The 12,283-nt window shown below is 38.8% G+C and overlaps 1 protein-coding gene across 2 annotated transcripts in view; it reads left to right on the forward strand.

Moving 5' to 3' along the window:
* Positions 1–11,663, forward strand: part of TBC1D9 (TBC1 domain family member 9) — a 51,594-nt gene extending 39,931 nt beyond the window's left edge. Inside the window, exons 16-21 of one of the 2 annotated variants that reach the window (XM_035326318.1) lie at positions 467–707; positions 6,313–6,378; positions 7,367–7,453; positions 8,115–8,189; positions 8,322–8,425; positions 9,410–11,663. In XM_035326318.1, coding sequence (XP_035182209.1) covers positions 467–707; positions 6,313–6,378; positions 7,367–7,453; positions 8,115–8,189; positions 8,322–8,425; positions 9,410–10,135 — 1,299 coding nt within the window. In that variant the 3' untranslated portion in view covers positions 10,136–11,663. The remainder of the gene's footprint in view (positions 1–466; positions 708–6,312; positions 6,379–7,366; positions 7,454–8,114; positions 8,190–8,321; positions 8,426–9,409) is intronic. The other variant, XM_035326319.1, reaches the window with a different exon arrangement.
* Positions 11,664–12,283: the final 620 nt, after the last annotated feature.

The following is a 12,283-nucleotide window of genomic DNA, read 5'->3' on the forward strand; positions in this document are numbered from 1 at the left end:
ACATATTGTATGGAGATATAGTGGCATACAGTGATACCTTAGTAATTGGCTGTACATACTGGTTTACATGCACTCTGGAAGTAAAGATTTCATGAGACTTCCCCTCTTCCTGACTTTGTGTGGTGAGGTTGAAAGGGGTGACTGAGCATGACCTACCTGTGTATATGCATAAATCACAGTTGCTTACTGCTCAGTTCAAAACAGGTATTTCATGTTTCATCCATATGTGAGGCAGAAGAAGATTTGCTTTCTTTCCCTTTTTTTTTTTTTTTTAATAGAGTGAAGTGACTTTATGCTGGTTAGAGGAGAAATCTCTTGCAGAATTGCAAGGGCTAGGTAGATGGAAATACATCTGCTAGTCTTGTGTTAAGAGGGTGCACGTAAGAGATTTGTTCTTTTATCATTGCTAAGTGATGAGTTGTTTATAGAGGTGATGACAATCTCACAGCATTTGCCTTGTGTTCAGGCAGAACATCTGACTAGCTGCTACTGGGGAGGAAACAGCAATGCTATTGACCGGCATGATCCCAGCCTGCCTTATCTGGAGCAGTACCGTATTGATTTTGAACAGTTCAAGGGAATGTTTGCTCTTCTCTTTCCTTGGGCATGTGGAACTCATTCAGATGTATTAGCTGCACGCTTATTCAGGCTTCTGGATGAAAATGGAGACTTGCTCATCAACTTCCGTGAATTTGTGTCTGGGCTAAGTAAGGAGAATTCATAGCACTCTTGAAATAATCTGATCAAATCAGTTTGTTTCTAAAGGGGATCCAGTCTGTCACAAACAGAAGCTTTATTAGTCATCCAATAATGAGTTTGTTTGACATATGCCAGTTTGCATAAGTCAGTCCACCTGCGTTTTAAGAGCTGTACATGCTACTGTGGACTTACCTTGATCATGCCTGTGGCAGTGGTTCCCACAGAGGTTCAGGTTGGACTCAGTAGGTGCATCTAAATTAGGCAGTGGTGTATTGCACTGGGAGAAGGACCACACACGAACAAGAACTACATACACATTAGGACCCAGTGCCCACAATGTGCATTTCACTGTGGTTCTCTGTGCACCCACAGTGTGATGGTTATGGCCTCATGCCTGTACCCCATATGTAGTTGAAGTGATGTTCACAGCTCTACCAGGAAGCCCATCTGAGAGCTCAGCTGTAGGTCTCCCTTAAATTCCTAAGGGAGTGCTTCACTTATAACCTTATGAATCCAAAGAAGAAAATTCTGGGAGTGCGCTTATAACAAAGATTGTTTCTCTCTGGATTCTAAAAGCACCTAATTCATATGAATTGGCAGCTGAACAATTTGCCATTAGGAGGTCTGAAACCTCCTTTCTATTGTGGAGGTACCTCTAGGCTGTTGCCCACAGGATATTTCTCAGGATTATCTAAGAAGGATGTAAAGAAAATAGTGAATAGTTTCTCCTTCTGTGATTTTCTATACTCAGTGGGTGCTGGTGAGAACAGTCAGAAAACAAAAACTTCAAAAAGGATGGTGGTGGTGTTCTCTGGTGTGGTTGGTAAGACTTGCCTACTTTTCCACTCAATTCCTCAGCTTCTGGTGGAAAGTGATACCTTACATGACCATTTCAGCTGTGTTCTTTCTGCTTGCCACTGAAGTACATGTGCATCTAAAAGACTTAATCCAAGAAGAGGATGCTTGTGGGACATCATCAGTGCCACCATACCAAAGTGCTTTGTGGCTTAACTGGAGCCCTTTACAGCCTACGTCCAGTCTGCAACTGACTTGTTTTTGCTGTAGCTCTGTTCTACCTTGATGCAACCTTTTGTAGGTGGGCTTGGTTCTGAAGAAGGGCTAGCAATTCAAGATACCATCTGAAGGAAGTGGTGTTGTATGAAAGATGAATTCTCAGAGGGAACTTGTAACCTTCTAGAACTTTGCTTTTGGTTGCATTTTATAGTTAAAGATTACATGAAAAAAACACTACTTCACAAAACACTGCTGTTACTTATTTTCTGTGGACAGCTGCCTGGATTTCCCTGATGACTGACTCACAAAACTGTCCTGCAGCTTGTGTGCTTAATGGTGTGGTTACTTCTAATCAAAGTATTTCCTTTGGGGAAGTCTTTTTCTTTCTTAAAAAATAAAAATAATAAAAAAAAATTGTACATTTTTGAGTTAAATGTACATTTAATTGTTAAATGTACATTTTTGTACGTTTTTGAGTTACATTCTGTCATCTGCTCCTTAAACTTTTTTGGAAATTTGGGAGTGCGTACCTTTTATCAGTGCTGCCAGCTTTAGAAAAGGGAGAGAGACAGCATTTGTTCCCCTCACTGTTCAGAAACAAGATGAATTTTGAGAAGTTTATATGCACAACGGGGCGGGGGGAGGACAGAGTGAGGATGTTGGCTTTGCTTGCCCCTGAAGAAAGAAGCAGTGCTGGCAGCCAGAGAGAAACAGGATAGAATTTGCATTCAGTGCAGTAGCAAAACTGGAAACAGGATAGGAGAGAGGGAGAGATGGACATTAAATTCAGAAACAAAACCACCATCACCCTTTGTAAAGCAGAAGCTGACATAATAGAACAGGGTTCGGAAGTATTGTCCCAGCTAGGCATAGGAGATAAGAGGTGACCATGTGGTGAAAGCAGTCCTGTCAGCAGATAGGAGAAAACTTTTTTTTCCCTCCTGTCTGTAAGGCAGAAAAATCCCCAAAAACTTTGACTTTGTCTCTGGCATCTGAAAGCAAGAGGAGCTGCCTTGGGGAGAGTAGGTTGCTTCTGAGTAGCAGTCATGCATGCCTGCAGCTGTACGAGGAGAACAACTTTTTCTCAGAAAACTGCACACCATGATCTCAGTTGCCCTTCTAACACTTTTGCTACCTCTTTTTTTTGAATAAAGCAGGAGCTGTTAGTTCCTGTAAGTGACTAACACCTCAGCCCAGTCCTGGCTGAGTTCAAGGCAGCCTATTGTTTGCCCTAGCCTTTTTTTTTTTTTTTTTTTTTTTTTTTTTTTTTGAGTGTGAGAGCATTTAAGTATTAGGGCTGTAAATGCAGCCTTGCAATAAAATCTCTTTACAGCGGTGGTAATACCTGTTCCTTTGCCGCTGCAGAATATAGCTATGTGACAGCAAAACTGATTGTATACAAAAAACAGTGCACCATGCTGCACTTCTGAATTGAGACTGTTTGCCAGGTAGCCATGATGGCCTTCTGCGACATGACCCAGGGTTAGTGCTTGCAGGATGTTGTTAGTAACAGTCAGCCTGTTACTGGTTCAAACAGAATTTTTTGAACAAATAATGACTAATGAGAACAAGGAACAATATTGAACAGTGTGAACAGAAATAAACATAAAATGTGCTAATGTGTGCCTCTGTAAGCCAACATGACTGAACTAAAACCTTTGATGGGCATAGCAGACAAAACTGCTAATTTAACGAAAACACAGTTTTCAGAAATCAAGCCCAATGTGGAATATGTTGAAACTTAAAAATCAACCTCAACCCCACCCCTTTTTTTCCATAAGGCAACACATTCATGATAACAAAGAATTCAGTCAACAAAAACAGCATGGGATTTGTTTGAGTTTACTTTTCTACGTCTGGGGACTTAAACTTCTGCGAACAACAGCTGCTTTAGTCTGCCTCATCCCCCCAGTATGCCTGGGCTAGGAGAGTTACCCAAACACCGAGCAGCATCTGCTGGAGAAAGACCTATCTTCTCACCAGAGGGCTGTGTGGCCTTTCTTTGTCAATGCCCTGGAGCGTGTAGTCAGAGGGATGGGTATTCTGAAGGTGACCTGTGGCAGCATCTTCTCTTGCTGTTTTGTCCATACAGCACTATTGGACTCCAGCACTGCTTAGTTGAGTTCCTCTTTCCTAAACAAACATCCTATTCATGTGTTTCCTGTTCCTGGACCATGTTGGAGGATGCTTATTGCCTGCTGACACAACCCTGGCTTCTGACGCATTTCCTTTTCACTACTGTCTTTCAATGGCTTTAATCCATGTAGCCACAAGGATTTGCTCCCTCAAAGCCTCTCTTTGGTGCTACTGACTCCTTCCAGCAGCTACATGAAACATAAATATGAAGGGCTGTTCTGTGTGCCAGCACAGCCACATGGTTCCCTCTTCCATGTTAGCATGAAATGCTTGGGGTATGAGAGAGTTGTAATTACAACTGGGAATCCTTTTCATAAACCTTGCAGTGAACAGCTTAAGAACCTCCTACTTCAGGCGCCTCTAAGGCCTCAGCGGAGCAAAGATGGAAAAACCTAGCATTTCTTGCTGTACCTTTGCCCTGTATCATGTTACTGGATGTTCAAACAAAAAAAGGTGTCTTAATCAGTTTGCTGTAGGAGTAGTGCAGCTGTCATCCTTAGTTACGAGCTATTTGGGATATTCGCTCATGAAGAAGCTCACCTGCAACCCCATACCACACTGGATTGAAACATATCTGTTGTTGACTCAGGATGCCAGTAAACTAGGGAGATTTCCATGTGGACTCAAAGTGGCCCCCTGCCTCCCATCAAGTGTCTGGTTCTGTGCAATACTGCCTTCTTGGAGCATGTGGCCATTCTACCTTTTCAGTAACTGCTAGTGCTTGCAGCTCTTGCTGGTCTCACGAAGAAGTCAGCACCAAGAAAAATGCATGTCTAAAGGAGTATCTGAGTGTATTTTTTTTCTGAAAAGATTTTCTTGAAGCACGCTGGCAGGAGAATGTTGAGGAAGCAGTGTGTTAACCTCACCACTCCTCCAATGATCCTTTTGTGAGCTAACTACTGTACATGTACTCTGGGCCCCTCTACGTGTGTTCATGAGAGGGGCAACTGAGGCCAACACTTGTATATTGCTACTCATTTTTATATTAACAGAACAAAGTTCTAATCCATTTAATTACTTTGTTAATGGTCTCAAAGAAGACAGAAAAACTGTGCACGTATGACATTATGCACAGAAAAGGCTTGGCACCTGCATAGTGTAACGGGAGACTAGCCAGTCGGCTGTTCTTCCCTTTGCAAAAGCTTTCTGACCTATTCCCAGGAGAGACCCAGAGGGTCTAAGAGCATCCAGATGGTATCTTGTCCTGCATTGTATTGTCTTCATTCGTGTACATTTTGAGGAGAAAAAGGGCCTGGCATTAGGAAGCACACATTTGTCTATTTGAGGAAAAAAGCAAAAAGCAATAACACTTGAGCTTTTTCAATTCTCATCACACCTGAGGACAGGGAGAAGAAGCAGCCAACAGATGTCACAAGATACCCTGTGTCCTGAATCCTATTTTGGTGAATGCATCCCTAGCCATTGCTGGAGGACTCAGAACTGCAGCCTGTTCTGTGCTTGGGTTATTTCACGCCACCTTTACTGGTGCAGCACATCACATGGTACCTGTGTGCATAACCTAAGGCATCGTTTCACCAGAAGAGAAAACATCATCTGCACAGTGTTGTATACCAGATATGAACAGAAGGAGTTTTTACACTTAAAAAAGGCACCAGGTTACAAGCAAAATGGCTAATGTAGATGCACCTATTTCTTCAACCTAAAATGTGTTTATTGCAATCATAAGCTTTTCTATAGACTGTGACTGTACAATCCATACTTTGTTGTAGTTTGCATAGCAGAGGTTGGTTGACAGTGTAAGGTAAAACAAGTCTCTGCTTAACCTTGTTAATGAAAGATGTTATGACTTGTATGTCATAAAAAGCATGATTTATGAAGAAGTCTGGTTAGAGGTCATTTCAGTACTTTCAAAGTAACTACCATCAACTTAATTAATACAAGAGTCTGTAACAGACTGCTTGGATTTCATATAGCTAATTTTAGCGTAGGCCAGAAAGGCTTTGAAGTGGATATTTCGATAGAGGGTATTGCATAAACATCAGTTTAGCTCCTGGATGATGAGTAGTGTTTGCTTGATTTTTTTTTTTCCCCTCATAAACATTAAGTTATGTGATATTGTTATTGGATCCTCATATCAGGAATGATTAAGTCTACACAAAAATGTCTTCTTAACTTTTAGCTGGAGGCCTTTCTTAGTAGCAATATGATGATCATAGGATATTTTTAAGAGTTACAAAATAGACATTTGAAGAATAGACATGAAGAACCTAAGGTTGAAGTATAAAATTCAAAGTAAGTTGGTCTGTGTTTTCTTGGTATTTCTACCACAGACTGTATGATCTTTGAATTCAAATGATTGCTTTATGATCTGTCTTGGGCTGTAAAGGGAGTATAGCACTTGCCAGAGTGAACTTAGTCGTTTGTAAATGCAATATTGTAGCAATAATAAATAGAATAGTATTGAATATTGAATACTAACATGTTGTATATAATACTGTTTAGGTGCAGCATGCCATGGAGATCTTACAGAGAAGCTAAAGCTGCTGTATAAAATGCATGTTTTGCCTGGTAAGTAAATTATATTAAAATAGCTTGCTTTTTGGTGAGAACTGAAATCTGGAGGAGAGTTATAAACAACTAGCTGTCCCAATTAAAATTAATTTGTACAAATTATTTTATTTGTTTATGCAATAGTAAAATAAGAGATCTGTTGCCTTAGTCAGAAATGGATTTAGAAAGTCTGAAAGCACCATACAGTCCTCTATTGCTCCTGTCACAAAAAGGCCATTTGTATGGGTTTCTTGCAAGTTTACCTGGGCTTGGTGACTTCCACCCTGCACAACAAATATGTATTCTTAATAATACACTTCGTAATACACTTTCTTTAATAGTAAAGCTAGCTTCAAGTGTTCCTGTGTGCCCTGGTTACTTGTTTCTGTCTCCAGCCCTTCTAGCATTTCCCACTGGGCTGGTTAAATGTTTTCAGAAAGAGACTGTTTTAAAATCCAGATCATTTCACAGGTGCGTTCACTCCTTGTGCTTTGATTGCTCACGTCTGGGTTTGCTAGAGGTAGGCTTGAGTGACTCTCTAGTTTAACTAGAAACAAACAAACAAAAATTTATGGAGCAGAAGAGATCCATCTCTAAGAATGTCTGTTCTAGTATTCAGGAGCTGGTAAGCTCATACCATATCACAATAGACTGTTGCCAACTAGGAAAGGGTTCACATCCTTTTTAGGACATGCTGAGCTGCACAGAAGAATGTAATGGAAGTTAGACCTGGGAAGACAGGCAAGCCAGCCTCTGAAGGCAAAGAGTTACTAATGAGTCAGACAGAGATGGATTTCAGGGTAGGGGAACAACAATAACAAGGTAGTAGTAGATCCAGTTGATTCATTTTGCATGAGTTGAATACAGATGATCCCCAACCTTTCACATCCTCACTCTATTACTTCTAGAAAATGAAATTCTAAACTCTTATCAATGGGAATATGTTCTAGTTTTAAAATTAAAGTGTTGAGTTTTTAATGAAATAGAGTTTTATGATATTGTTTAGATCCATCCCCTGAGCAAGAAGAGCCAGACTCTGCTTTTGAAGCCACACAGTACTTTTTTGAAGACATTACACCAGAATGTACACACGGTAGGCATCTTTTGTCTTGGGCCTGAAAATAACAAAATGTATTTCAAACACCATGCCTTTTGAAAAATCTCCTTTTTTTATTGGATTATACACTGTAAACGAACTATTTTCTGTAAAAAGAAGTATGTGGCCTTTGTATGTAATTTGGTATCCTTAGAGTGTGTATACTAAGGGGTCCCCTGGATTGTGCTTTGGATAAATGCTCTCAGAATAATGTCTTCAGTGTGTTACTATGGAATTAATTTTGTGATAACTGCAGCATAACATTTCTTGATGGAGAATGGCAATAAATATATTGGCTTTCATGATATATTTGGATCACTGAACTTAGGAAATTCTGAAAACTGGAGCCAACAGATATACCAAAATGTAGTTCAGTTGATTTTCTTTAGGTGCTGTTTGGGTTTTGGTAACACAAGCTAATAATCATTGTACTACACAAACAGAACCCAGGACGGTCCCTGTGTTAGTATTTATATTATTATAAGGGATTTGTGGGCACATTTTAGAATAAGCAAAAATCATGGTTTAGTCTTATCATTTTTACTCTGCATTTTCTGTAGTGCGAACATTTTCTTTATTTTGCACTGTACACAAGAAATGTATATATGCTTCTAAGACTACACTAATCTCTCTCTCTCCCCACCCCTCTGCTTCCTAGTCATTGGCCTAGACAGCAGGAACAAACAGGGAGTAGACGATGGGTTTGTTACAGTGAGTCTGAAAACAGACAAAGGTATGCATGGTGTCTCCCTTTGAACTACATCTTTCAGTTCTTGACAAAACGCTCCTTTTGAAAATGGAAAAAAATATTAATTTAAGGTTTCTTCATGGACTTTTTCTGCATCTCTGGTTACTTTGTTAACAGTAGGCAAGAAGAATTCACAAGAGAATCGAAACTACCTGAGAATGTGGAGCCAAGAGAATAAATCCAAAGCAAAAAACTCAAAGGACTTGCCCAGGCTGAATCAGGTACTTCTGCTGACACATATTTTTCATGAACTTTAAACTTTTTTTTTGCATACTTACAAATATTAATACATTCATGCTAATTAAATGTTGTATTTATTTATTTATTTTTACCAACACAGCAGTCAGCTGAATATAGAATATATATAGAACTTTATATATATATAACTTCTATATGAATATAGAAGTTAATTCTCTTCAATATACTAGCATTCAGCTCCCATAATATCCTAAAAGTGAGATGCACAGATAGGAATGATAACTTTTTATTTAGATCTCCAGACAAAGGGTGATAGGATACAGAATGTTACCAGCTACCACATAATGTCTAATACACATTACATGCAAGAAGCATTTTGCATTTTGTAATTTATACTGTCAGTCTTATTCGCCTTAGATTTATTGTAGTGAAGGAGGATAAAGACCCAGTGAGACAGCTGTTCCTTACAGAGCATATAGGGAAGGTGTACTCCTTCTAGAACAGTACTTCTTACCTTAGGTAGCCCTAAGCAAATCTCCTTCCTATTAGTCAGTTTTGAATTTTGAAAGGCTTGCATTGAACTGAGTTACCACTGCCAATTAAGAGAGTACTGCCAGTCACTTTCGGCATTTCTCATTACTTCTCATTAGTTTTATCAAGCCATTAGTTATACTTAGCATTCTTCCAACAAGAAAACCCACCAAAATTAATGCTGTCTCACTGCTCACCCTCTGTTGCCCTCCTGTGGCTGCAGAGAGATATATTTATCATATATTGTAAGGAACCACCAGCACTTTATTGTAAATAGCTGAGACAGACAGGCAGCAGCACATCTGGCTGTCTAATCATAGCAAATGCTTTCTAGACTATACACAGAGTATTTTCAATTTCAGTTTAATCATATAAACAATTGTGTCTTGCCCTCCATTCCAAACTTCTTTTAAACTGATCTCAAAAGCTGAATTTGTTTCCTGCTCTCTCATTATGTTTCCTCCCTCTGTGCTTAGGGACAGTTCATTGAACTGTGCAAGACAATGTATAATATGTTCAGTGAAGACCCCAATGAGCAAGATCTGTACCATGCTACTGCTGCTGTGACAAGCTTGCTTTTGGAGATAGGTGAAGTTGGTAAGCTCTTCACAGTGCAGCCCACAAAAGAGGCAGACAGCAGCAGTAACAATTGCAGCAAAACTATTCAGAGCGAGCTGTTTCAGAAAAAAGACAGCCAGCAGTACCCCCTTGAACAGCACAAGCCATTCCAAGGCAGCCTTGCCACCACCGATGAGGAGGCAGTTTGCACTGACAGCACCCTGGGCATGCAGATGGAAGACATTAAGCTTGAAGACTCTTCTCCCAGGGACAACGGAGCCTGTTCTTCCATGCTCATTTCCGATGATGATACAAAAGATGATAGTTCGATGTCCTCCTACTCGGTACTGAGTGCAGGCTCACACGAAGAAGAAAAGCTGCATTGCGAGGACATCGGTGAAGACACCGTTTTAGTACGGAGCAACCACACCACTTCTCTTCGTAGAAGCACTAGCATTGACAGAGACTGGGCCATCACCTTTGAACAATTTTTAGCCTCCCTTTTGACTGAGCCAGCGCTGGTTAGGTACTTTGACAAGCCTGTGTCCATGATGGCTAGGATTACTAATGCTAAAAATGTAAGGATGATGGGTAAACCAATAACCTCAGCCAGTGACTATGAAATCTCTACTATGTCGGGATAAAAGGCAGTTGGTTTTTTTATTTATTTTTTTTATTATGTATTTATTAGTACCTGGCACAGGCCCTGGTATTTTCAAAATATGATTGTTTTCACTAATGTGAAAATGTTGGGGTGCAAACTTAACTATCTTGAAATATAATCACTCTTTCTGTGGGAAATGTTACACGAATGCAAATTTTATTCGAAGTACAAAAAAAAAAAATAAGAGTTGTCAGTGAAGTGTGTGTAGTATTAACCTTTCTGTCAATATAAAATGGTAAAGATTAGTTCTTAACTTCTAAACATAAACTTAATGTTGAAATTTATGTGCATTTTTAAAATACACATATAAGAGATCTGATTATTGGGAGGAAGAAACAAAGCAAAACAGAAAGTACCTAAAATTTAAAGGGACGCTGTCAACCTGAATAGGACTTTGGGGTGAAATAGAGTTCCAGGCAGCATTCCAGAAGTATAACTTCATTTCATACACTATTTTTTTTTTAAAGAGGATAACATTTTTTTAATGCATGCTTCAATTTTATTTTTTGAATACGTGAAAAATCACTTCATTGATAACTGCCTGGATCATAATTTCCCCTGCATGAGAATGGTACATTCAGAAATTAGAAGTACATTCCAAGCCTAGCTGGCATATCAGGCAAATGTGGTTAAATGTGATGATTTTTGCTCCAACAGGATTCAGAGCCCATTTGCCTTTCTCTGGGTTCAGCCACCTCCAGCTTTACCAAACCCAGCAGTGGCCACCAAGGGAAATTCTCCAGCATGACCATGCCTGGAGCTGTATTCCTAACAAGTAGACTTGGAAGCCTTGCTGTTGTGCTCCAAATACAGTGTATGCAGGTACCTAAACAGATCGGTGGAGTCCCTTTTAAAAAAATGAAAGATGTTTAAAAAAAAAAAAAAATCTATAGCTGGATCTACAGCATATATAGCTTAGCTCTTAAAACTAACCTTTACCACCAATCTATTATATCCTTGTTAGATTAAGAAGTTAAAAACCTGTATTGCATAAGTCTTCATTTACAACAGTGTAAAGTAGAAATAATGAAAAAAATCTGCAAGATAATGTAACTGAATGTTTAAATCTTACTGAGAACACTGTCACTTTATATAAAATAAATAGTATACTATATCAGCTTACTGAATAATATGTTAAAAGGGGAGCACCTGCACTTTGAATCCTTGCTTCTTTTATACAGATATTCAGGATTTTTTTTATTATTATTTTGTTAGCTGTTTTATAACTCATATTTGTTCAGTTCAGGATCATGCCTATATGCCTAATCTTTGTTTGCTGTTTTGAGAATATTTTCTGCAGAATACTGTTGATTTTTTTATACTCCTGTATATTGCATCCATGTAACTTGCAGATTTTTAGCTGAAGCCGTGTTTAATTCTTTTGTTTTAAAAGAATGCTTTTAAACTGTCAGATAAAGTGGTTTTTAACCACAAATAGGGTAATGTGAACAAATAAAATACACTGCACAGATGTGATTTTTAACTATTAAAGTCATGCTAGAGGGAAAGTAGGTGATTGGGTTTTATTACAGAGGTAAATGATTTTGAATCTTCAACACCAGTTTTCAGAACAAAAACATTTGCTGTTTCCATGTGCCTTGGTTTGTTTCTGTAACACTTGACTGTGTTTAACTCCATCTGCAACAAGCAACCCCTGTAGGCCTCTCACACTGCCCAACTTCTTGAAACATTTTCGTGTTATGCTCACATTTGGTGACAACAGTTGTTAATATTTTTTAAGACCCACAGGTATTCTGTAAACCACCTGTGTTTTTCTGTAGCTTACTAGACATGCTTTTAAGTCTTTATATGTTAGAATGTTTTTCACAGAATAAGCTGCCAGCCTCTCAACCATGACAGTTACAGAACTGATAATACATATCTATTCAGTAAACATAAATTTATTTAAATTTACCATCTCATTCTCTGTATGTATATAAAGTTAATTTGAAAAAAAAAAAAAAAAAGCTGTTAATCTGTTAACTTCTGAGCACTTTGAGTTAATGACTGTGCTCACGTATCCCTTGTCTCAATCATTTTACTGTTTATTTCTTTCTTTTGTTGAGAGTAGAGTTCTCTCCTTTGTGTTCTAGCCCTTATGTAGACTTTCTGTATATGAGAATATGCA

This window comes from Oxyura jamaicensis, chromosome 4 (genome assembly GCF_011077185.1).
Source record: "Oxyura jamaicensis isolate SHBP4307 breed ruddy duck chromosome 4, BPBGC_Ojam_1.0, whole genome shotgun sequence".
NCBI classification, from domain to species: Eukaryota; Metazoa; Chordata; class Aves; order Anseriformes; family Anatidae; genus Oxyura; species Oxyura jamaicensis.